We start from the raw sequence: 25,308 nt of genomic DNA, 5'->3' as shown, positions 1-25,308 counted from the left end.
AGTCAGGGCATAACGAAGTTTTCAGTATAACTATTGTATTTTAGTTTGTGTTTTCTTTTTTTTATTTCTTGTCATTTTATTTCAATTGAATTTAATGTATTTACCTATTTATAAAATATTTGGTAGGTTCGTGGTGTATTTATTTTATTTTGAGTGACCGTCGCATATTGCATGACGACATATCCGCCTCGTATGTGTACCTGCGTCATCACTTCGTGCCCCAGAAACGTCGAGCGACGAGAGGTGTTGTTCCTCTTTTACAGCCTTCGAGTCGTTCTTTTGATCAAAACTACCCACAAAATAACCTCACAGCAGCTGTTTTGGATGTTTCTATAAGGTAATATCGCCTTTGAATCACGCTGTGTTGAGTTATTTGTGTTTAACTTGTCTAATAAGCGGAAACGGCGTCAAGTGACCTGACGTCCTGCATTGCGTCGCGTCTTTTTAATTTACAGGTTTTCTTGTTTAAATCCCCAGCGCTGCTCTAATAGAACATCTGAACTCAGTCGATATTACTCACTGACACATATTAGTCAGTGACGTTTATTTACTGTCTCACGTTAGCTTTTAGAGTCATATGAGCCATTTAAACGGGTGAGGCTCATATGAACCGTTAGACAATGTCGGGAGACGTGTCAGTGTTTTCAAGAGGTCTTAAGTAATTATATGGATTAAATCCAGACAAATCTCAAGGATAAAAACTGAATAAAGACTCAACACAAGCGAATTTGATTTGAATTCAAATGTCTACCATGAATCAAGAGTTTATTTATGTTGACTGTTTGTGGCAACGCAGTAGCTGTTGGTTTGACAACACAGAAATGTCTTAAATAAAGACTGTAGACATGCGTGTTGGTCATTAATCATGCACCGATCAGTCATATCATTGTGACCACTGCTAGGTGTGAATAACAGTTATTACCTGGTTATCGTGGCTGACCTGTGTGATCAAGATGCTGGTGTCAGAACACACAGTACATCATCATTTGTTTAGACGGCTCCTACAATGGACGTGTGAGCATCAGAACTGGACCACGGAGCCACGGAAGAAGCTGGTCTGGTCCGATGTACCAGGTTTTCACTTTTCGGCAAATTGCTGTTGCTGTGAGGGTGTCCTCGGTCTGCAACAGTGTCCAGGCAGCGCTATCACACATCCACATAAATGCCAGGAATCAGGCTCCCCAGAAGAGCTTAACATCTTAACGAGACATCGATATTACTCACTTCTAAAGTTGGTGGTGTTATTGTTGTGGCTGATTGGTGTTGTAAAGGGAGCAGCAATCTAGTTAAGTTCTCTGATGACACAGCCCTTTTAACTCTTCTTCATGGTTCAGAGTCTGACCATGGTAGCACCCTCCCTGACTTTGTGGCCCAGCGCCACAATAACTTTGTTGACTTTAATGTGTCAGGGAAAAACAACAGCTCCTTGTTGATTTGTTTTGCAAAAATCGTGAAAAAACTGAATCAAAAAGAATCCATGGTGACTATGCTGAAATCGTTGCACTAACAACGATTGTTGTTTTTTTTTGTTTAGTTTTTTATGTTTTTGTTCTTTAAAATAACCCGATGCCTTTGTGTTTTCAACCATTCCAGGCGCTTTCTGTCTCTGAGGTCCTGCAGTGCAGTCGGTTGCCATGGCGTCTCCAGGGGGACAAGGAGGAGGAGCTCTGTCGACGAGAGGAGGCAGCGGGGCCAGGAGGATGAAATGGGCTCTGGAGCTGAGCGTGGGAAACACCAGGTAAACAAAAACGGAGCTCAGCTCAACCGCAGAAGTCCCTGTGAGCGATCACAGCATCCCCATTCAGTTCTATCATTGTCTGACAATAAAAAAAAATACTCTAGAAGAGCTAAAGACAAATAAAAAGATATTAGCTGTGGTATATAATGATGAACAAGTTTTATAGCTTGGAGTGCAGTCCAACTCTTAGTGGATTCTGTGCTTTATCGTTGGATTCAGTTGAGAGACAGAGCTTCTGAAAGAGTCCACAGCCGATCATGAGGAGTAAGGGTTAAACCGACTGTGTTGTTTTGCGCTGCAGGAGTCGTGGGGACCGGCAGGGCGGCCAGGGGGACGTGGTTTACCCCATCGGCTACTCTGAGAAACCTGTCCCTGACACCAGCATCCAGGAGACGGACAGGAACCTGGTGGAGAAAGTGAGGAAAGCTTTATTTTTATGACATGGACGCATTCTCCTTATTTGCAGCATCAGCCAGGGTTTTATTTTATTGTAGTTTTTACTTTTCTAAAGTAACATGCTGTCTCTGGAAGTATGCTTGGTGTCATTATCCATTTTGAAGACCTATTTATGAGCCACCTTCAGTAGGTCTTCCTGCAGCAAAGCGACCCCACGACATGATGCTGACACCCCCGTGCTTCACTGTTAGGATGGTGTTCTTTGGCCTTCAAGCGCATCCTTTTCCTCCAGACTTAACTGTTGTGCTTTAGGTTTTGTTTATGTGCCTATTTCCTTCAGTTCCTCTAAGATGGGAAGCATAACCTGCATTCAGTGTGACTTGTGAGAGAAGATAAAACGTCTGCCTTCTGTCTCTCTCTTCCTCCCTCCTGTTGTTCAGCGCTGCTGGGACGTGGCCCTCGGACCCCTGAAACAGATCCCAATGAACCTGTTCATCATGTACATGTCGGGCAACACCATCTCCATCTTCCCCATCATGATGGTCTGCATGATGGCCTGGAGGCCCATACAAGCTCTAATGTCCATGTCTGCCAGTGAGTATCCAGCCTCCAGGTCGTCCACACCACCATGTTTAACGTCTCGTTTGTCTCGCTCATCCCTGCGTCCTCTCGTGTCTCAGCCTTCAAGCTGCTGGAGAGCTCCAGTCAGCAGTGGCTTCAGGGACTTGTCTACCTGGTCGGTAACCTCCTGGGCTCGGCGTTGGCCATCTACAAGTGCCAGTCGATGGGGCTGCTCCCGACGCACTCGTCTGATTGGCTGGCTTTCATAGAGCCTCCTCAGGTAAAGTCTTTAAAGCACCGCAGGAACACACGTCACATTTTGGCCTCTCAGAACTTACTGAACCCTAATGTTGGTTGAGACAAGCAGAGGAATTTTTCAAAGTTAGAGTTTGTGTTTGTTTTAATTTAAGTCCAGGACATTCTTCATACTCCCTAATGAATCCAGCTTTTCATTGAGGATTTCTGACTCAGGGAGTCTTGTGCACCTGAGCCCGCTGTACTACTGCTTTCAGCTCAGTAGGGGGCAGAACATGCTCATTTTATCATTTCACTTTCCAAATCGTGGCACAAAAATGAATGCGTGAAGCACTATGATGGATACTTTATAAGTTCTTTTTTGTCACGTAGTTGTGGATTTGGGTGGTTACTTTTCAAAGCTTCAAGTCAAACTGTTCTTATATGATACAGTCTCCACAAACTAGTAAAGAAGAGGTGGTGAGATGTCCACAGCTTGACTTGTCTCTTGTCTCACTTAAGTTGCTCTGTGACTAAGACGTATTGTGTTTGCTCACTAATTTTTAATCTTTAATGGTATTTAGTTGTGTTAACTCCCACGCAATCTGTGAAAGCAGTTTCCGGCAAAAAGAAAACAACTCGATGAAACGTTGGATAAGTTAACCTGATAATATCATGTGATGTTATCAGGTTAAGCTTGAGTTTGGGCCACAGTAACCTCATTCTTTATTGATAAACAACCACCGTCCAGCCGGTCGAGACACTTGTAGTAGTCACACATAGTAGTCGTGACCCGACGCAGTGCATGACTCTGCAGTGAAAGTGGAGACACGCAGCGACGGTGTATTTGCGTCATTAAAAAAAAAAGAAAACAAATTTGAAGGAGCGGTGGCTGGGATTTAAGAATGGTGGCCCGCCTCTCTTAAATGAATGTAGAGGAAATACCATATTGTTTTTTTTGTCATACACGATCATACACTGATGAGTGGACATGCGTTGGCATGGAAACCCTTACTGGTCTGCAGCTACACAACCCCAACACTGTCTGTGAAGGTTCTGAGCCATTTAGATCATAGTATCTCCAAAAAGCAAGCGGAAACAAGGCTGTCTGGCCTCCCAGAGTTCATTGAAGATGTTTCATCCATGTAGCATCTTCAGCTCTAAGAGACTGGTGAGGAGTTGGGGGTTAAACACAGATATCTGGGGGTTTTCTTCCAAATATATCCCAACCACTAAAATGATAAACCGATAATAACCTGTCATAATGTTATGGCTGATTGGTGTATGTCCAATAGTAGGTTGAAATTCTACTGCTATAAATGCTTATTTCACAGGTTATAAATGGCTGACATGAATCTTTGGAGGGTCCAGTGTGTTTTACCCAGTTTCCTTTGTCTTCTCCCACAGACGATGGAGATCATGGGCGGAGGGATGGTGCTGTGAAGAGAACAGCACGTATACACACACACAAATACACAAGACATTTACAGAGCTTATAATATAGTCTACGTTCTTGACTTCACGACCAGGCCGCACATGACAGCTGAGAGAAATCAAGGTTTTCTGCCCGCTGTCTCGTTTCCTGTCCAGATCCAGACTCACAGCGAGATGTTTGTTAAATCAGCAGCAGGATAAGCTGGACTTTCACTCACTGATTCATGCATTTGCCATGACCTCTGCTGTTTATCCTTCTTTCTTCTTTATTTTTTTTCATTGAGATTTTAAAGCCAGCAGATAATCTCCTCTCAAACGTCTGTTAATTTTCTCCACAGAGGACATGTACTTTACTAAAGGAGATTATTGATGAGGAAGTTCAGACTCAGAGTTAGACTAAGTTAGACTGATCCCTTATAACAGAATTTATCTATAACTCCTAAACCTGTAGGTCACAGTTAAAGTCTATGGAAGCTAAAGAGACCCTTTTTTTGGTTGCTTTCTTTTTTCAGTTTGTAGTAAAATGCTTCATTTGGTCATCATACTAGCCAGAAACATTTGCTAACCTCTTTAATTTACAGGTCTGTTTAATTTATACCATTTTACTCTTTGAAAGTGTTCTATCATATACATCTGAAATGCTTTCGATTGTGTCAATAAATGTGTTGGATGGAAAGAAAAGCATCATTTCAGTCTTTTTGTGGAACTTGATGTTAGATTATTATATTTTTCTACAGAGGTATTGAATACAATGTCAACGTACATAAACTAAATTGACATTTTTCTTCATTGATGCTGGAAACCATGTTTTACTAAAACAGGAAGCTGACCCACATTTAGTGTCTTTGGTAAATACATCATGTCACCGTTTAAAAACAAGCAGGAACATATTACAATATATCAGATTTAAGCCATGACAACAAGATAGTTGTGTTTGATGTCTGCAAAGGTAAAAGGATTTTTTCTTATCAATTAGATAAATATAGTATTTACAGGAGCTGTGTATCATCGTTATTTGATTTGTTGGATTAGCCATTAGTTTTCATGTCCTTCCTGATTTCCAAGCACAATATAAATGATACTTGGAATTTGATTCACAAATTTAGTTGACATTTAACCCCATAGTCGATTTAAAAGTTAGTGACAATCAATTTTTGTATTTTCTTGACAAAATATTTTATTTTCCTTGACAAAATAAGCTAATTATCTGGATTTTTTTTTAAAAAAAGGAAGAAGAAAAAAATGCAACAATAATAATACAGTTTAAAAAATAATAATACAATTTAAAAATTTAATACAATTTAAAAATGATTAGGACTTTGGAAATGGACAATTTCTTATTGATGCCGACTTAAGATGTGGCAGGTGTCACTGACAAATTCAGCTTATTTAAAGTTCTACTAAAATAAAATAAAAAAGTCCGCTGATTTGGTGTGTGCTCAGTGCTCCTGTGCTGGTATCAGTGGTAACACCCTGGGTAAAGAACAATAGCAGCCAGCTAGGGCGTTGTTAGGGCGGAGATACAGTAAAACCGGAGAGTGCTCATACACTTTTACAGTCAGATCAATGGATGCTTAAGGTGGACTTCAAACAGAATGTTTGATCACTAAACATAACATTTTGTTTCCACACTTCCCCTTTATGTGTCCTGATTCCTTATTTGTATCAACTATGATTTTAAAAAGTAATTTCCCGCTGCCAGGTGTTTTTAAAAAGGCAAATACAAAAGCTGCTTTAAACGTTTTATGGGTTATAAGGAAAAACCTACTGATGAGATCACATTTGCCACTGACTTAATATTCTGGAAAGTTTCTCAATAGAATTATGAAATACAGCTGCGTCATTGTTACTGGTAAACTGGCATAATATCAGATCAGATAAGACAAGATAATCTTTTCATTGATCTCATAGTATCTGCTGTCCATTTGTTTCTTTGTAACGTTAGCTGGGATTGTCTTAACTTTACCTTGCTTTAAAGTAGAAAGAGGATTGATTCAAACGGAAATAAATCAAAAACTTTATGAGATATTATGAGAAAAAAAGGGGGGATTGGGGGATATGGGGGATTTCATATCAACACAACTCAGCACAACTTTTTTAGTTTAGTTTTCTTGGCAGATATTAGCCAAAGATTTTTCAGAAAACACGACAAAAAAATTACCAAATATGGAATATATATTTATCAATTATTAAAAAATAATTTTGTCAAAAAATAAAAAGACTTTCGTCAACCACTTTCCTTTTGTTTTGTTTTTGTTTTTTTCTGCTGTTTTTTTTTTTCATGAATGGGACTCCCAGTTTCCTGAGCTACAAGTTTCTCAAGATGTGCTCGAGGGACCGGTTTGACCCGCCGGTGGGTCGGGCTGTCGGGCTGTGAAGGGGCGGGACAGGTGTGGAGACGCTAAAAGACAGAGAGGATGGACTTATCCGGCTGTACCGTGTGTGTTTGGCCATGTGGAAGACAGCAGCGGAGAAGTTTGTTTTTAGATAGCCACCTGTGTTTGTTTGGCACTACCAACGTTTTTGCGCGAGCGTTTAGTTCTTTTAAGCCGACGCTTTCTCTTCTTTTTTTAAATCCAGCTGCGCGAGACACTTCAACGGTTATTTCAAAAGGAGAGTGTAGCAGCCATAAAGTGTTTGGCTGAATATATTTTTAAAAACGTTTCCTCCTTATTAAACGATAAAGTGGTGGTCATTACTTTTTTTTTAAAAAAAAAAACAACCTTTCTTTTTAATATATACATTCATATATATTTTTTTAAATTGAGCTTGTCCGGGTCGCCTCGTCGCCATGGAGAGGCTCGACTGTCACTCAGCAACCAAGGAATATCCGCATCCATTCGTTCACGAGGTGACGCTGACCACAGCGCAGAGGATCAGGGTAACCTTCAAAAATATTATTCAAAGTCTGAAACTAAATAGAGCGGCGGACAGTGTAGAAATAACGAGAATAGAAACGAGCTGTGTGAGAAAGTTCATTCAGCCACCAAGCTCTGCCACCTGAAACTAATCAGGTGGTGATTTGGCCGGCAGGACTAACACCCAAAGTAAACTCCTCATTTCTAAACACGGTAATGTCCTCCGGTTTAATTTAACTCACCAAACTATTTGGCTTTAATGCCAGTAGCCACGTCTGTTGGAAAAAGGAGAAGGCTTGCTACTCAAAGAACATCCCAACCGTGAAGGATGGGGTTTGCAGCAGGTTGTAGGGACGAACACACACTGATAATTTGCTAAAATTAATTTACAGGACAGTCTTTTAAAAAATTGACAGCTGTCAAAACTCAGAATTGTTTGTTTCTGCTTTCATTTTCTCCAGAGCTTTTAATTCATTACAACCCATCAAAGGCAGGGAGTCTTTTATGGCCCTATATAAGCAAACGGAAGAGCCATAAATATGTTGGCCTTAGTCTGACATGACTGATCGTAACAACATACCATGGAGTTGCCCAACTCTGTGATGAACTGGAAATGTCAGAATGTTAGTTTGAATCTACTCCACCTTTACTGTCTGTGCAGATGACAGTTATGACAGTCTGACACGGTTCTTCACATGTGTGCGTGTGTGATGTAATCTTTTTCTTTTTTTCTTCTTCCCCGTCCAGGGAATCATCCTGGGTAGCATCCTCTTCCCCCTGCGCGTCCTCCTGGCGGCTATTTTCTTCCTCATCATGTGGCCCCTTGCCCGGCTCCGCTTGGCCGGCCTGTCCGAGGAGGAGCGCTCCCGGCCCGTCCGAGGCTGGCGGCTCTGGCTCTTCCACCCGATCATCTGGTTCCTGAGCCGGGCCGTTTTCTTCTCGCTGGGTTTCCTCTGGGTTGAGGTCAAAGGTCGCCGGGCCAATCTGAAGGAGGCGCCCGTGTTGGTCGTGGCACCTCACAGCGGCTTTCTGGACATGCTGGTCCTGTGTCCCACCCAGCTGGCAACTGTGGTGTCGCGGTCAGAGAACACGAGTCTGCCCGTCATAGGAGGTAAAGAGCTGCAGCAACTCTTACTTATCATTAATCAAGCAGAAATGCAAATCGTTTCTGTTTTGTGTTACAGTAAATTGAATACATTGGCATGGGTAATACAAGCAATAATAAAGCTTGGACTCTCAATGTGAATTGGTCAGAAGATACACTGGGTTGCCACCAAAAATGAAAGAAACACTCTTAAATTGCTGGGCCGCCTTTAGCCTTGATTAGCAGCATTCACTGTGGCATTGTTTCAGTAAGAAGCTACTTTATTTCCACCCAGTTTTACATTCATTTTTCACCATCTTGTATTGATGATGAGAGTCTGACCACTCCACAAAGCCTTCTCCAGCACATCCCAAAGGTTCTCAATGGTGTTAATTGTTTCATTGTGCCGTCAGGGAAGTTAAACTCCATTGATGGAATAACCTGGTCATCCAGTATATTCAGGTTGTCAGCTGACCTAGATCAATGAAGTTCATTGTGTTTTATTTTAGATATATTACGGCTTTCTTATCTTCAGACATAATTACGAGGAGATGTCCGTGTTACTTGCTTGACAGTTTCAACTGTGACAGTCTTCCTCAGAAGCGTCATCTGACGTATTGCTAATGAAACTGTCAAGCAGGTAACATGAACATCTCGTAATTATGTCTGAAGATAAGAAACTCATAATATGTCAGCTGACCTCATTCTTTGGGTTCATAATGTTGCTGAACCTAGACCTGAGCAACTGCAGCAACCGTAGGTCACAGCACTGTCCTCACAGGCTTGTACAGTCGACACTAGGCATGACAGGTAATAATAATAATGATGCATTGGTTTTATTTAGTGCTTTATCATAGACACTCAAAGTCGTACATCAGTTCTTCTGTCTCTCTTCTTACCCTGATGCCCCATCACTCTGGAACAGGATAAATCTGGACTCATCAAACCACGTGCAGTCCAATCTTTATTCTTCCTAGCAAACTGAAGCCTTTTATTCAGGTTAGCCTCACTGATTACTGGTTTTCTTAAGGCTACACACCTGTTCAATCCAATCCCTTGAGTTCACTTTGCTCTGTTCGTGTAGAAATGCTCTTACTTTCAGTATTAAACATTGCCCTTTTTTTTTTTCTTTAATTTGATCCCACAAAACAGATTTATTCAAACCACATTCTTTCGACAAAGACGACGGTTCCGCACTGTCCTTCCAGTTTTTAATAACCTGTTGGACTGTTCTTAACCCAGTTTTAGTAGTTTCTGCTTCAGATTCCTGAGACGTCTTCCCTGTTAGATGCATGCCAATGATTTGACCCTTCTCAAACAGGCTAACATCTTTTCCATGACCACGGGGTGTGTCTTTCCACATGGTGGTTTTACAAATGAGAAGCTGATTGCATCAGTTGGGTTAAATAACTAATCGCCATGCAAGCGAGGCCGGCCAGGCAGTGTAACTTGGTGATGAAAATAGACCTGCAGTGGTTTTATTATGGACGAGAAGCCATTTAGAAGCTGATAATAAACCAAATATCAGCATGTTTTTAGTCAAACAAAACGAGAGATTTGCTGACATCTAATTGGCACTTTGCTGGACTTCTGAGTGGTCTGTCGACCACCAATTAGAGGGCCTCTGATCTTTGTCAGTTTCTGACTTAAAACCTAGTTGACCCTGAGAACAAAACTGAAAACTAGTGTAAACACTAATAAAGGCTAATTTAGGATGCTTTAGTCTCTCTAGAGAAACCATCATGTTGTGCTTTTAAATATACATTTTGGTGCGTTTGGTTTGGTCAGGTTTTCTAAGTTTTTCTAATGGATGCCTCCATTGATATTGTTTGCCTAGTAACAGTAACACAGGAAGTCAGGACATTGCAAAGGGAAGGAGGGCTCTGGTTGGTGGGCAGACCAATCAGAAGTAGCCGAGCAAATTATCAGCTGGAACTCCTTGAGATTGTTCAGTCATATTTTTGCAACCAAGTAATTAATGAAGAACTCACTCAAGAAAATACAAAGTTAACAGTGACGTCCACAGATACTGAGACTTTACGTAGTTGCATGAGCGCTTTAGTGAAAGGGACGGTCACTCAAAGTATTTTGTTTTTTGTCCTTCATCTGAACCCTCGTGATGTTGGCTGTTTGACTGGTGGAAATGACACGGATTGTGTGTCCTTTAAATCAGTCTTGGTTTGCATAGATGATTCACATACAGCCTGCATGGGATGTTGCATAGAAAGCAAAAGATTTCCAAAGTTCCTTTACTGATATAATAATGGAAATGAGTTTGGAGGAGAGCAATGAAGAACATGAGGAAAAGTGAAATTAGTTTACTCACCCTGGCAAGATTTATTCCATCAGTTTTTTGTTTTGTTTTTCAAAGTCCATGACGTAATAATTTTCCTGGCCTCAGTTTTGCGCTTCTGCATGCCAGACAAGAAATCTCTGCCCTTGTTGCCCACCTATTATGCCAACAAGCAAGAGTAATATTTGAAATGGAGCAGTCAGAAGAAGTAAAAGTAAGCAAGGAAGTCCAACAATAAACAAGTGACTCACTCCGTTTGTTTCTAATCTGCTCTGCTACTTCCTGCCTTGGTTTCTCTGCCATGTTGTTCCCAGCTCCTCCCTCTGTTCTGCTTTTTGTTTATATTTTTATTTCCAATTGTGTTTCAGCTCTGCTGGAGTTCAACCAGTCTGTGATTGTGAGCAGGAAGGATCCACAGTCAAGGAAAAAGGCGATTGCTCAGGTCACTGAGAGGCTGACGTCCAACGGACACTGGCCTCAGGTGAGATGTTTTCTTGCTCACTCAAAGTGTGTGATGCTTCAGTTTTAAGATGGTCTGTCTTGGCTGGAATCTTGTTTACAGAACTGGTAAATATAACCAAATTATCCAATCAGAGCTGGCAACCAGAGCAAACAACAGCACCTACTTAAGTTAATGATTTAAAACGATGAAGGAATCACTTTAAATGGGAGTTAGCAATCTGTTTTTATTTTTTATTTATTTTTTTATTTTTTCTCCAGATGGAGATCCAATTTATAATTATCACAACAGATCAGGTCAGGGTTACATCTCTACAGATATTTAGAGGGGAAGACAAACAGGAAAAGGCAAGCAGCAACACTGCAAGAGGAAACCACAAAATGTTGGTAAAATTCAAAAAGTTGGAGTGATGTTAGGAGGAAAAAATACCTTGGGTGGGTGGGTTCCAAGCATTTTTTTTTTTTTTTTTTGTTTCTCCTAGAAGCCCTTGAATAAGCCGTAAATTCATCTAGTGTGCGTCTTAACTCACATGCTGCCACGTCTTAATTCTTGTCTGTTTAGATGCTGATGTTTCCTGAAGGAACCACTACTAATGGCCACTCTCTCATCAAATTCAAACCGGGTGAGTAGGTACGGTAGAACATAAACAAAGAAGAGGCTGTTGTAGGTATGTGTTTATGTAAGAGTGTAAATGGCATGAAGGGAAGCTGATGCCATCTGTTTTTTTTTTTTTTGTTTGTTTTTTTTCTACATTTCTTTAAAGAACATCGTTGTCTGTACAAAACATGTAGGAATGAATGGCACGGCTGGAAAGGGCGCAGCACTAATTCACTGCTTTGCCTTACACTGTTTTCTCATTCCTTTCCGGACCATCCATGCAGGTGCCTTCCTCGCTGGAGTCCCTGTCCAACCTGTTTTGTTGCATTACCCCAACAAGCTGGTGAGTGAAATTGTAGACAGTTGATGCTTGTTTTAGTTACTGACAAAAATGATAGATTGGATGTTTTTGGTTGTGTGTTGATCTGAGGACTACACGGTTTCAGACATGGAGAACATTTGTGTCAGTTAAGGGTCAGTTTCCCTCTCCTTCTTCTTGATGACTTTACACAAACTTGACAGGATGTCAATAGAATAGTTCTACTTGTGTTGCTATTATTAAAAATGATCATATATATATATTTGCAGCCAATCATGCTGCCTTTATACATGTTGCTTTTATGTCGTTACACTGGGTTCACACTGTTGGCGACAAAAGTTACAATATCGTCAGAGCATATTACAATAGGAATTGACCAAAGCGCTTTACAGGGAACATTAAAATACAATCCTTTTGATAAAGCAACAACAAATGGATATTCACATGCACGATTAACTGAATGGGTATAAAAGAAGAGGCACAGAGTTACTCTGCCTCTTTGAGTTCCTATAAACGTTTATTGTAGTGACTAGATGATCATAAAAGACCTGACCTTGCATCCACTAAACAAACAGTTACAGGCTATATAAGTACACATTAACGGTAAAAGAGCAGGAAGTCTAACTAGCACACCGCTCGCTCAGTGTCATTTTAAAAGTTGCACTCTGCATTGTCGGCGTGACCATGCACATGCCGGCTTTGTTCTTAGTTTATGACGGTTCACACATTCCCTGTAACTTCCTCACACAAAGATCTGTGTGTGCTCTGACCTGCCTGTCAGGCTGTAGATATGTTTCTGAATATGGTGTAAAGTTTACTCAGCAGTATTTGCATATGGGTTCCTCTGACGGGGGTCATGTAAACACAAGAACACTGTGTGTACTGTCCACTGTTTGATTAATGGTCTTCTTATGACTCTTCATCAGGATACCATTCGATGGACGTACAAAGGAACAACCTGGTAAGATTCTCCATTTTAGCCCAGCAACGTTTAACATCACTGTGTTTTGTCTATGAGGCTCAATGGAAATTGGAAATTGTAGAGGAACTTTAGTAGGTTTTAAAAAAAGTTGGTTAATTTCTTAATTCACTCCATATCCTGAGTCATTGCTCAAGAAATATCAGACCACACCACTGTCGGTGTCCATAATGTTGTTGTTCCATTTTGTGTTTAAGCCAGCAGGTTTCTATCAGGTGGGAGTGTCTTAAAATACACAGAAACTGAAGGATTCTTGTTTGTGTTGCCTATGTAGTGGCAGGCTTTTGACATAGATCGTAACACAATGACCGACAGATGAAGTGAACTACCCTGATTATCTGGTTCTTATGTCACATGTCAGTGGGAGGCCTATATATAGCAGCGAGTGAGCATTTTGTCCCCAAAGTCGATTTTAAAAAAATCGGCCGTAGGAGCTGCTCAACCTGCACCGTGGTCACGACTAAGGCCGTGACTTGGGTCCTTCCATTCATGTGGATGTTCCACCCTTTCCTGGAAACACTATTCCCTGATGCGAATGACCTCTTTCAGCAGGATAATGACCTATAAACCACAAATGGTTCAGGAGAGATAGATTTGGTCTTGAAACATCCTCAGATCTCAGTCCGATCTAGCATCTGTGAGATGTGTGGGACAAACAGGTCTGATCCATGGAAGCCCATTACTTGAAAGACCTGCTTCTCTTGTTACCAGATACCACAGCAAACCTTCACAGCTCTAGTGGAGCCCATGACTCGTGGGTTCGGGGCTGTTTTGGTTGTAAAAGGGGTCTTAGATAATGTCAAGCAGGTGGTTATAATGTTATGGCTGGTTAGTGTATCTAATAAACATTTATGTCAGTATATATTTTTGAAAGATCTATAAAAACAAAAGAGAAAATACGTCAGAAATATACCCAAAAAAAAAACTGATGTTGTTGAAAATGTTGTTGAACCAGAAAGCCCAGTTGCAGGAATCCTTTGTCATGATTTTTCATAACAAAGTGTAATTGTATGTTTAAGTCATGTTCTTCATCCATCAGGACTGAGGCGCTGTGGCACACCACCTCACAGCTGTACACCAACGTGACTGTGGAGGTAAGACGCATTCACTCAGGACAGGTTGATGGAAACAGTCTTTTGTGTCTGTGAGTGTACGTTGACACCTGCAGCGCTCTCAGTGAGGTGAGGTGTGCTAAGGGCGTGTTCAGTAGACCTGACTGCTGTTCACAATGACAAATGGAGCAAATACCTTATTAATGAGTAATGAAGGGAAGGTCTGGGTCTGCAGACTGCTGGGTCTTTGACTGAAACTTACTGAGCTGCTTTAAGTGCCTTACATTACCGCTGGCATTAAAGTGCATTTCCACATGAGTCCATAGCCAGCATGTGGTTAAAAAAAAAAGATGGTACATATGTGAGAACAAGCTGTAAACTTCTCTCACTGAATTAAGTTATTACTTATTCATTGATCTCTGCCCTGTCAAATTATAACGCACCATAATATCATACACCCCATAATATCATACGCACCATAATATCATACACCCCATAATATCATACGCACCATAATATCATACGCACCATAATATCATACACACACCATAATATCCACCACCATAATTCTAACCCCATTTCATGCACGAATGATCACACTGGGTTTTGTAGCTGAAATGCTTGACTTAATTCCAACTGGTTCCTTATACATCACATCAGTAATTAACCAATATGTTTTTATTATTATTATTATTATAATTATTAATGACAGAATCACACAAATGTATTCCAGAAAACAGCAGCTGTCTTTTTATTGTGCTTCAGTTCTTGCCAGTTTACAAACCATCCCAGGAGGAGAAGAATGACCCCAACCTGTACGCAGACAACGTTCAGAAACTCATGGCCAAGTAAGTACCAGATCATGGACTGATTTTATGATTCTGCAGGTAATGTCCACTCTAATAAGTAATGTTAAACACTCTGGCCAATCACAAGTCAGCAAGACAGAGATGGTTACGATGATCTGCTGACATTCAAACTGAGCATCAGAACGGGGTAAAAAAAAGATGTTGCTGTATGTTTTTGTTTTTTTTGTGAATGAATGTGGTGCATTAAAATCAGGGTGTGTGATGCTTTTAAAAACAATAATTTCCTTTTTTTTTTTTCTCTCCTGTTGATGTTAAATGCAAGAAGGACAGCACTGATATGCAATGTGCCACACGAGAGCAGTCCAGGGCAGAAAGGGGAAGGACAAGAGAATAGATTTATCAATAACAGCAATAAACTATAGGAGAGAGGCAGTGGAGGACAGATATGTAAATGAGTTATAACTAAAGAAAGGAACACTGTAATACTATAATTCATTAGTAAAGATGCATCTATAACATAACTACTATGAAGCTACAGGTATGTTTTAAGTTAATGATATTATAATAAGGTGCAAAGACTGGATGTAATGACATTGATCCTTCTAGTAGAATTGTGGAATCAGCTCTCAGGCATCAGGGACAGTTTTCTGTTTGGGGACCAAATAGAGAGAGGTTCTCTTTCAAGCTGTTTGAAGTCTTCCACTGAGATGTAGTTGGTTATAAGATTGTTCCAGTGAGTGATGTTTGTGTTGTGTTTGGACTTCCAGTTCATGAGAATAGTTTTCTGTGTGACTTTGAACGTAGCATCGTTGTTGGCAGTAACACAAATGAGCACTTGTGCGTTCAGAGATGTTCTTCTGCATAGCTCAGATGTAACAACATGTCAAAGTTTGAAGATGATGGACTACGGCAGCAGGACCACACCTGTCAGCTAAGAACAAAGAACAGGGTCACATGAGACCAGTTCTTTTGTTTTGTCTAACAAAAACTTTCGCTTGGGGAGCATTTCCTCCGAACGTTCCCAACCTAGATGTATTTTCAGGTCTGATTTTAGTTCAAGTCAGTAGACATTCATTGTGTTTTTGTCCTGTGATTTAGGGCCTTAGGAGTCCCAGCTACAGACTATGTGATGGAGGGCCGAGTTCCTGTGCTTAAACTGGGTGGTCTCTCTCTCCCAGTGGAATCTCCTGCCACAGAAACCTTGTCACTGCTGCACAGAAACGGGTAAGAAACCATATCTTATTAAATCTGGGTCAGAACGCTTTGTGACATTAGTGGATGTGATGTTTTTATTTATTTTTTTTTGTCCTTCTGTCCATCAGTTTGGGAGCACGTGAAGTCGAAGCAGTGCTGGACAAAATGATTGACAGGTGTCAGTCAGGACCTGAGGGGTCAAAGACCAGTGTGGAAGAACTCGCCTCTATTCTCACATTAACAGATAAACAGACGGCCGTCCACATCTGTGGCCTCTACTCCAAGGTACGGCCTTTTTACTGTGTTTACTCTGACTGGAGCCGTCCTCTGAGCTTTATGGCTCTGATGCAGTGCTTATGTTTGATGTTACCAGTTGATACACTACATGAGGCAAATATTTGTTCTACAGTTGGCTATAGTTTCATGTAGATGAATAGTAATTTAACAGGAGATTAATCAGACATTAAGAAACATGGAGGTAGAAAAACAAAGTGTCTGAAGACGGAATCGATGTGTGCAACAATGTTCAAATGACACCTTTGTCTTCGTGATCTTCTTTCATTGAACAAATTCAGTGTCAGTATAGTTGAACAAAGGAATGTCTTCCATATCATCCCTCCTCCATCATTATTCATTGTCCATGTAAGCAGTGGAATCTGTGTAGTGTATTTATTGAAGGAAAATTGACCATGTAAATGCAACCGGTGGCTAAACATCGTAGTAATTCATTGTTTAGGAAACCACTTTAATATGAACACACGAAGATCTGACTAAACACACGATGCCATATGTTTGTGTTTACAGGACAACACTGTGGACCTCAGACAGATCTACATGAGTGTTTCTGCCCTCTCTGAATTTACGAGTTTCAAGTCAATACTTCACACTGCTTTCACTGTAAGCCATGAATTCACTAATACTCCACGTGCTCCCATTTTCTGTCTTTAGTGTTCAACAGATTTTTTTTTTTTTTTTTAATCCTTGTTGTACCTGCTCTCGTCTCTGTGCTTCCTTCCGTGTTTTCTAATTGCACAACGTTTGTCTTGCAGCTGTTTGACAAAGAGGGCCGAGGCAGTCTGAGTGCAGAGGAGCTGTCTGAACTCATGGGGGCGCTCCTTGGTATTCCTCAGCATAACACTGCTGAGCTCTATGCTGAGGCCTCCATCCAAGGAAAGCTTACTGAAGGTGGGCACGTGTAGTGATTTTACTGAGTGATTATCAGGCAGCATGTTTCCTCTTTCTCTCACGTCTATTTGTGTCTATGATAATGGTTCGTTTATCTGACTGGAAGCATCAAAGACCTACTGGCAACGACAAAGATGTGTCTGAATTATACAATAAGATACAGAGGAAATAAAGAAAACTGATCTGCATATAGGTGTTATCTCTGGTGATGCCGTTGACGGGGAAACAAAGTGTTTCCAGTGCACTTTTGCAGTAAACTTTTATATTGATACGTATGAAAAAAAAAACGTAAAACGTGGGAGCGTAAAAATGTTGTGGCGATATTTAAGAAGTTGTTCAAAATGTAGGCGTTTCCTTCACCAGTTTTTTTGTTTTGTTTTTTGCGATATTTAGGTTTTGTGCATTTCTAGGAAGGAATGATATTATGGCATCAAACTACTTTGAAATCCTCATTACAACCGTTTTTTTCACAGAAAATCTGCTGCGAGTGCTGACGAGCCACCCGACCTATCACAAAGTGGTGAACGAATACCTGCAGCCCAAAGAGGCAGGCTCTCAGCTGGCCAATGGGAAGGCAGTGAACAACAATGGAAACATGCACAACAGCAATGGACTCCCTGAAAACAAGAAGAAGTTTGAATGAGAGCGTTTTCTCCTTCCCTGGATACGCAAATGGACGGATGGAATAACTGACGAGGGCTGTATTTTTAATGTTCTGTGATTTATTAATGTATTTTTAAGATGACTCTGAAAATCTAGGAAGCTATAGTATGATGGTGTGTGTGTGTATGTGTGTGATACTGGTTTGTATGTATGACCTGAAGGTGTGTGTTTGTTTACACGTGTGCCTTTTTAATTAGTCTTAACAAGTCTTCTTCACGTTGTTGTTGTTGTTAAAGGACTCACTCACTTTTGTCACTTGAAGCCATATGTCTTATTTATGAAGTTTCTCCTCATCACTGTTTTCTAAGGGACACTGTGTGCAAAAAGAAACACTTTATGTGAAAGATTTATATTTTGTGAATATTGTTTATGTTTAAGAATAAAATTGAACTGTTTTCCAAAGTTTTGTTGTTTGACTACATTTAATGATGGACTTGTCCTAGTTTCTGTTGTCTGCTTTTCCTCTGAGCTGCTCTCCGTTTTGGTTTTCCTCTTTGTGCTTTTTTGTTCCAGTGTCTGTTCTTCAGACTCACCGTCACACCTGGCTGTTCTCCTCCATTTAGCCTCTTGTGGTCCCATCTAGGTTCAGATTGTTGAATCTTTGCCTTTTTTCCGACCATATTTGACATGCCTGCCTTATGAGTTTGTGACCTTAAGTTGTAGGTTTTGGTGTCCGGGAGAGTGGCTTTTATTGGAGCTTCACCTTGCTCAATGGTTAATGAGTCTTTTGTTAAATTTACATTCATCTGAGAACTTGACATGGGAGCAGAAACTTCCTCCGTGTTGCATGCAGTCAAATCTGCATTTCCTGTGCCCTCCTCTTTATCTTTTCTGCTCCTTTTTGTTGGACTTGAAACAAGCAATGACTTGGCTTCCTTTTTCTCCATTAGCTTATCGTCCTGCGTTTCTCTCCTGGGTGACGACGTGATCTCTAGACTTTTAATTTTCCTTCTAGTCGTGGGAGTAGTTTGCTGCACTCTTTCCTTAGCGGTCATGCTCCTGGTTTTCTGTTGGATAATATTAGGCGTCTCTCTTGATGTTTTAGGTAAAAGATATTTACTGGCCTCAGACTGTTTCTCTGCCTCCACCCTGAATTTCTGCCTTCTTTTCTTCTCGGCTGCCTCCAGATGTTTCTCTCCTGTGTCGGCTGTATTTGCTCCTTGGCTCTGCTCTTCATATTTTCTGGACTGCCTTTTTTCTGAAGTCCATCTCTTCAGTTTTTGACAAGCCTCCTCTAACTTTTCTTTTCCTTTCTTTTGAGCGATTTTCTTATTTGGTTTCCTCTGCTCTTTTGTTGCTTTTTCGTTTTTACTTGGCTCCGCCGGCAGCTGTTGACATCTCATGAGGATGCTGAGGTTGACTGTGCACCTGTTGTTCGCATTGCTTTTAGCATGTCCTCCGTCTTTCTTAGATTGCTGATTCGGTGCTGCTCTTGTTACATGTCTCCTCTCCTTGTCAGCGTTTTGATTTTTGCTCTCCTCCAACGCAGCTGTGCTGAGTTCACATGAAACGCCAGAGGACTTGAATTCTTGAGAGTCTTGAATTCCTGTTGTTTGATCAGACGAGTTAAGGAGGGGGCTGGTCGTGATAGCTGGCCCGGCTGACTCTAGAGTTGTGTAATGGGGGCCGTGTTGCTCCTCAGTTTGGCTCATTTGAGGTCTCGGCACAAGCAATGGACAAGGAAGAGTGTTCCACGCTGCACAACCTTCTGCTAGCTTGTAAGTTAAGTCATCAGCTGTTAAATTGTATGTGTGATCGTTCTTGCTACCATCGGGAAGTTCCTCAAAAGAGACCCTGGAGCTTGTGGAGGCCTCTAAGGCAGGAGGATCCCGAGCTAGAGGTCTGTTCTGGACATTCTGGGAGCCTCGAGCTGGGTACTGCTTTAAATTCTCTGACACAGACGTTGCATCTTGACGAGCACTACCTGCAAAAAATGATGTGGCAGCTTCTTGTTCCTCCAAATAAGAAGACAAACTGGTGTCTAGAGAGGAATGTGGAGATGAAGTAAAACTGTCATCCATGAAAGAGGAGTTGCCTTGACAATCCGTACTACAGTCGGTAGCGGGGTCGTAGTATTGTCCAGGGAGTGTGTTGCTCCCTTGACCTGTCGGGGCTTCATCTAGAAGATGCAAAGGCAGGAGATGAGAACAGCTGCTCGGGATGACCCTTGGTTCCATTTTCTTTGGTGTGCTTTGTCTGCAGTGGTTGGGATATGTTTCCGGGAGAGCCGAAACGAGAGGCTGAGGTGTTTCTTTGACGTCCAAAGCTGTCATGGGATCAGTGGTGGCAGGACTAGGATGTGATTGCTCTTGCCAGATCATCTGTAATGGATGAAAACAGGAACTGATTGCACTCCTTGAACGATCTGCTAGGCCAATGAAATTCTTTGGACGGGCTTTATGCAGAACAGTAACAACAATGTCAAACATGTGGATCTGAGTGTGCTCCAGAGTACAACAGAGCAACTGTATTACTGCTACGTCACCTCCTGTTCTTGTTCCAGCTCAAAAAGGTCGAGAGGTCTCCGGTCAGAGGAGAACAGGAGGTCCAGGCACTCAATATCCAGCATGGACTCCATCTGCCAGAAACAGATCAACACTGAAACATGGTTCTAATGATGGGGTCTATGTTTATCTCTAAGACTCATGGATAACACACCCCTTTGAGGAAGTCTTCATCACTGCACAACTCGTCCAGGTACTCCAGAAACAAGTTGTTCTCCTTCTCCACACTCTCCTCTGCCTCAGTTTCTTTGACCTTCGTGTTTTTATGGATCTGGGGGAGAGGCAGCAGAGAAATCCATGTGGCAAACATAACCTTACGAGATTGTTAATCATAACCTTTGATAGAGTTGGGGACCTGAGGATAGAGCGAGTCCATGATGGCCATGTACTCCTCAAAGGCGCACTCCGCCAGCATCTCTTCATCCACGGGCAGTAGAGGTCTCGGAGACTCCTTGAGGAGGCCTCAAAAAAGACAGAACAATTTTGATTTCTCCAAACAAAACTAGATGAGTCTATGACATGTTAGAATTGGAGCTAGCAATGCACCTGAGGCTGATGAGAAAGTTTAGAAAGTTGCTTAAGTTGACGGCGGCTCTGAATTCTAAAGTGAACTGAACATATTCTACATCGGTCCCCCATAACATTATGACTGGCTGGTTTTAAATGGTCAACTTATCATCTGGTTATCCTATCGTGTTTGGAAAAATGGACAGTCCTCGAAGTTGATGTGATGAAGCAGGAAAAATAGACATGCAGAAGGATTTGAAAACAAGCACAAAGTGTGACAGTTACACGACGGTCACAACGCCTCCTGAACTATGAGGGTGTTCCTGATCTACAGTGGTCAATACCTACCGAAGGAGGACCAAGGACAGAAAAGAGGAGAAGCAGAGACAAGATCATGGGCCAATGAGGCTGATCAGTGCACAGGAACCAAAGGCTGACCAACAGATGAACTACTGTGGCTCATAATGATGAAAATCGTAATATTGGTTTGGATAGCTTGTTTTGTACGAGGCTGTGTAGCTGGAGAACAGTCGGACTGATGAAATTGTCTACTTTCTGAGCTCAGGTCTTTCAGTGTGCGCAGCAAGTTATTAGAGTTTTTCTACCAGTCTGTTGCAGTGAGTGCCCTGTACTTGGCTGTGGTTTGTTGGGGAAGTAATACCAGCAAAAAAGACATCGGTAACAAATTGATCCAAAACGTTGGATATGTGATTGGTAGGGAGTTGGAGTCATTTGTCTCACTGAGGGGTAGGACAGGAGGACACTGGATAAGCTGCTCTCCATCATGGAAATCCACCCCATCCACTACACCAAACACTGAGTTACAGAGGAGCTCATTCTCCAGCAGACCGATCGAGCTCCACTCCCATAGTGAACGCTATGGAACTCCCTTTATACCTTACTCTATCCAGCTGTATAACAGCTCTTTTTGTTATTACCAAACTACTATGACCAAATAATTTCCCTTGTGTCATTTAAGTCTGTCTAAGTCTAAGACACATACACATCAGGACTAGACCTCTGGACCAGTGTAAGAAGGTGGTCTGATCTGATGAACCAAACGTTCTTTTACATCTTTTTACATGTTATGGACGACCATTTGTGTTTCTTATCTGGGGGAACACATGGCCCAAGGATGCAAGGACCACCCCCTTGGGTGTGCTTGGTCTGCAACGAAATCTTGACCTCTGACCTTCTGGCTTGCCATCATGGTGAGGCGTCTTTCTTGAGGTCCTGTGGTGAAGACGGTGAAGTCAGATCACTCAATAAAGAAAGGTCCCGGCTTAATAACTGTAATATGTTCCTTACTGGTTTTCAGCGCAGGGTTCAGAGGCTGGAATCATCTGCGGACACATGCACCAGGCTGGACGGACCTCATGCTGAACAAGCCAGGAGCGAGCAGGCAAACACGGCCTGCACCACAGCTCTGTCGGCCTGCTGACCGGAACCAGCACACAGGGACTGAAGCCAAAGCCGGATTTAGGAGAGGGGGAGAGCAGGCTCATGTTCATCCAGTGGGAGTTTTGAGGAGAGCAGGGACTACAGAGGAGCGGTGTCATCCCAGACGGGGGTGAAAAGGTCTGAAGAGGAGAAGGACAAACCGCAGGCAGGAGATTTAACCTGAAGGGACTCTCCTGGGTTTGGATCTGGACCAGGACCCGGTCCATTGCTCCTGGCTGGGTGTGATCATCTCTGTCAGCTTGGGTGGTTTCAAGTGGAGACACTGGCTCTGGATCCATCGTTTATATTTGTAGCCTTGCAACTGTAAGAGGACAGCGAAAATGAAGCGCGCAGGGAGGATCATTTCATTTTTTCTTGCTGTGTTTCATCAGACCACACTTACCCATTGGACGTGTTTTCTGTTCCTGTCCAACCACTTACAGCGATGCTCAGTAAAGAAATTCAGGTTTTCTGTAATTTACCTGAGAGCAAACTGAAAAAAGATACCAAATCTTTACATCTGAATCAAGCCTTAATTTTTTTAATTAAAAAAAAGTATAGAACAGTGTAGGTTTTAGTGCTCCAAATAACAGCCAAAACATAAAAATAGATGCAATTTACCTTAGCTATCCAGGTTTGACTGAACGTTCAAGTTTTCAGTCATGATAGTTTTTATTTTACACATTTTAATTGCAGTCACTTCTATTTCTAACTTCTATATTCTGGTCAGTCACATTATTAAAACACAGCACACGTACATCACACACACATACAACGCGGCACACAAATTATGATGTGAATTACCACATTTAGATGAAAAATTCCTCATTCAGAATTACACATTTCAACATTTATTTAAATCAGCAATGCAAACTAATAAAACATATTCACCCTGTATTTATAGTACAGTATCATGTAGTAATATAGTTTCATTGGGCTTACCTCCTTTGCTGGAAATGACTGGTGTTCAACTCATGTTGTAACAAATTAAAAGAAAACTCATCCTTTGCAACTTGAGGTTTTGCATGTAAACATTCCAAGCTTCCAAGATGTAAGTCATTTTAATTCAATATGGTTTTAGATATTTATTTGTATTTTTGTTAGAGTATCACTACTATGTTTAAATGTACTACTCATTATGAAGTATATTATTTCTCAATAAATTATTATTATATGTAGATATATTTGTATTGATTACAAACCTGAAATAGCTCGGTTGGAACGTGATTCTTAATAAACAGTATTTTTTGTGTATTTGATTAAATGCTTACAATATTCTCAGACGGTTTAGAAAGATATTTTATTTATTTATATAATTTTTTTAAGCAAAAAAAAAAACAAAACAAAAAACATTGTTTTATCGTGGTGCTTAGTAGCCATTTCCATAGCAACTACTCGATTTCCCAGAATGCCGAGCGCGCCGAGCATTCACCCGGATATCCGCTTAACGTTGCTAGCTTGGAGGAGCTTCGACACACGTGGAATTCTCCAGAAAAACAGCGTGTTAGCTGCAAACTTTGTCTTTTTTTTAATATATATAGATTTAAGTCACAAAATCTTTAATACAAACATTGGTCGAGATGTTTCTGCAGTACTACCTCAATGAGAATGGAGACAGAGTCTATACTCTGAAGGTAACGTTAACGTCGTGTTTATATTCTTCGTGTCGAACTTTATTTTGTGTAACTGTTACATGTTTCATGATGTTTCGTCAGAACAGTTCAGTTTAATTCGTAACCCTTTCGCTGAGGCTTGATTACACCCGAATATGCTAATGAGTTTGTGTTTTAGGAAGGCTTTTAACATCAGCAAGTGATAATACTGAATTTGTGGTGTTGTGTCTACGCTTGCCAGTTTATTAGGTACACTAGCGAAAACAAACGCATTCTAATATAACAGCACCACAAACCGCGTCCTCCAAAATGATCATCAAGTTGATTTACACTGTTTCAGCATAAACTGAACATTAGAACCTTCGCGAAGGTAGATTTAATTAGGGAGTATTGTATTAAACAGCTTTCACTCGTGTACCCACTGTACTAGCGAGTGATGCTTATTTAACGTTATTGAAAGTTTATTGTGGAAAGCCAATAACGAGCGATACTTAACATATACATACACACAGGAGAAAAAGGAAGGGAGAATTAATGTTTGCATATCTGAATGAACACAATCGATGTCTTAGAAACGATATACAAATGTGGAAATCTCTTCTCTTAACGGGGGTAAGTGGCCAAACTTATTCTATCCAGCCACTCACATCACATTCATCATCTGTCCCCAAAAGGTTACACCACCCTTCAGGCACCTGGCATTGCTGGTCATAATATTATGGTTATAGTACAGCTAAACTAGAGAAGATGCCAGCCCAGATTCAACTGAAACCTAGCCGTCTGATTTTCTGGTGAATTATGTCTTGATTAAAAATCCACTGAGCCCTTTTGTTTTCTTCTCTTTCCATCTTTGTCACCACCAGAAGCTGAATCCCGACGGGCAGCCCACCAGCTCTGCACACCCGGCCCGCTTCTCCCCCGACGACAAGTTCTCCCGACACCGGGTGACACTGAAGAAGCGCTTTGGCCTTCTTCTCACCCAGCAGCCCAGACCTGTGCTGTGAGAGGACGGCGAAAGAGGAAGGAGGGGAGACGGATGGACGGAGGTCAGACCAAGAGATGGCAGGTTGGAGGAGAGGAGAAGACGACTCCTGGCTCACATTCAAGAGACTGTTCATGTGCTGGATCAGCTGAAACAAGCATGTTTTGTTGATCTTCTTTTATTTGTAATTTCTTCACGTTTATTTGAGGGTATTGATTTAACTTTTCATGTTAAATAAATGTTTTTTTGTTTGAAAATGTCAAAACATCAGTCTTTTCCATCTTACTGCTCTCCAGTAGAGGTTGACAGGTGAGGTTTTGGAATGTAACACATTTTTACAACTCACTGCAATTTTAATTCCTCTTTAATATTCTGCCTTGTTAGATGTGTTGCTGTCAATAAGAAA

At 41.3% G+C, this 25,308-nt stretch overlaps 2 protein-coding genes across 2 annotated transcripts; both read left to right on the top strand.

Moving 5' to 3' along the window:
* The first annotated feature begins 180 nt into the window (after positions 1-180).
* Positions 181-5,044, top strand: emc4 (ER membrane protein complex subunit 4). The gene is made up of 6 exons (XM_047570100.1): positions 181-337; positions 1,594-1,738; positions 2,040-2,154; positions 2,575-2,728; positions 2,815-2,975; positions 4,337-5,044. Exons 2-6 carry the CDS (start codon positions 1,635-1,637, stop codon positions 4,370-4,372), a joined length of 570 nt encoding a protein of 189 aa, XP_047426056.1. The 5' UTR covers positions 181-337; positions 1,594-1,634; the 3' UTR covers positions 4,373-5,044.
* A 1,738-nt stretch (positions 5,045-6,782) lies between these two features.
* Positions 6,783-18,258, top strand: lpcat4 (lysophosphatidylcholine acyltransferase 4). Its single transcript, XM_047578729.1, has 13 exons — positions 6,783-7,244; positions 7,969-8,332; positions 10,967-11,079; positions 11,620-11,680; positions 11,940-11,998; positions 12,901-12,935; positions 13,993-14,047; positions 14,771-14,853; positions 15,913-16,038; positions 16,137-16,293; positions 16,813-16,905; positions 17,058-17,193; positions 17,667-18,258. Exons 1-13 carry the CDS (start codon positions 7,155-7,157, stop codon positions 17,834-17,836), a joined length of 1,542 nt encoding a protein of 513 aa, XP_047434685.1. The 5' UTR covers positions 6,783-7,154; the 3' UTR covers positions 17,837-18,258.
* Positions 18,259-25,308: the final 7,050 nt, after the last annotated feature.

Source organism: Mugil cephalus, chromosome 1 (genome assembly GCF_022458985.1).
Source record: "Mugil cephalus isolate CIBA_MC_2020 chromosome 1, CIBA_Mcephalus_1.1, whole genome shotgun sequence".
NCBI classification, from domain to species: Eukaryota; Metazoa; Chordata; class Actinopteri; order Mugiliformes; family Mugilidae; genus Mugil; species Mugil cephalus.
This window is presented reverse-complemented; position numbering and strand designations above follow the sequence as displayed.

Excerpts from the sequence above, each read along its gene's own strand:
- emc4 (XM_047570100.1), top strand. The coding sequence starts at position 1,635 with ATGGCGTCTCCAGGGGGACAAGGAGGAGGAGCTCTGTCGACGAGAGGA. Across the intron at positions 2,155-2,574 it reads ACAGGAACCTGGTGGAGAAA|CGCTGCTGGGACGTGGCCCT; the intron begins GTGAGGAAAGCT and ends CCTGTTGTTCAG. Across the intron at positions 2,729-2,814 it reads TCTAATGTCCATGTCTGCCA|CCTTCAAGCTGCTGGAGAGC; the intron begins GTGAGTATCCAG and ends CTCGTGTCTCAG.
- lpcat4 (XM_047578729.1), top strand. The coding sequence starts at position 7,155 with ATGGAGAGGCTCGACTGTCACTCAGCAACCAAGGAATATCCGCATCCA. Across the intron at positions 11,999-12,900 it reads TGCATTACCCCAACAAGCTG|GATACCATTCGATGGACGTA; the intron begins GTGAGTGAAATT and ends ACTCTTCATCAG. Across the intron at positions 14,048-14,770 it reads ACACCAACGTGACTGTGGAG|TTCTTGCCAGTTTACAAACC; the intron begins GTAAGACGCATT and ends ATTGTGCTTCAG.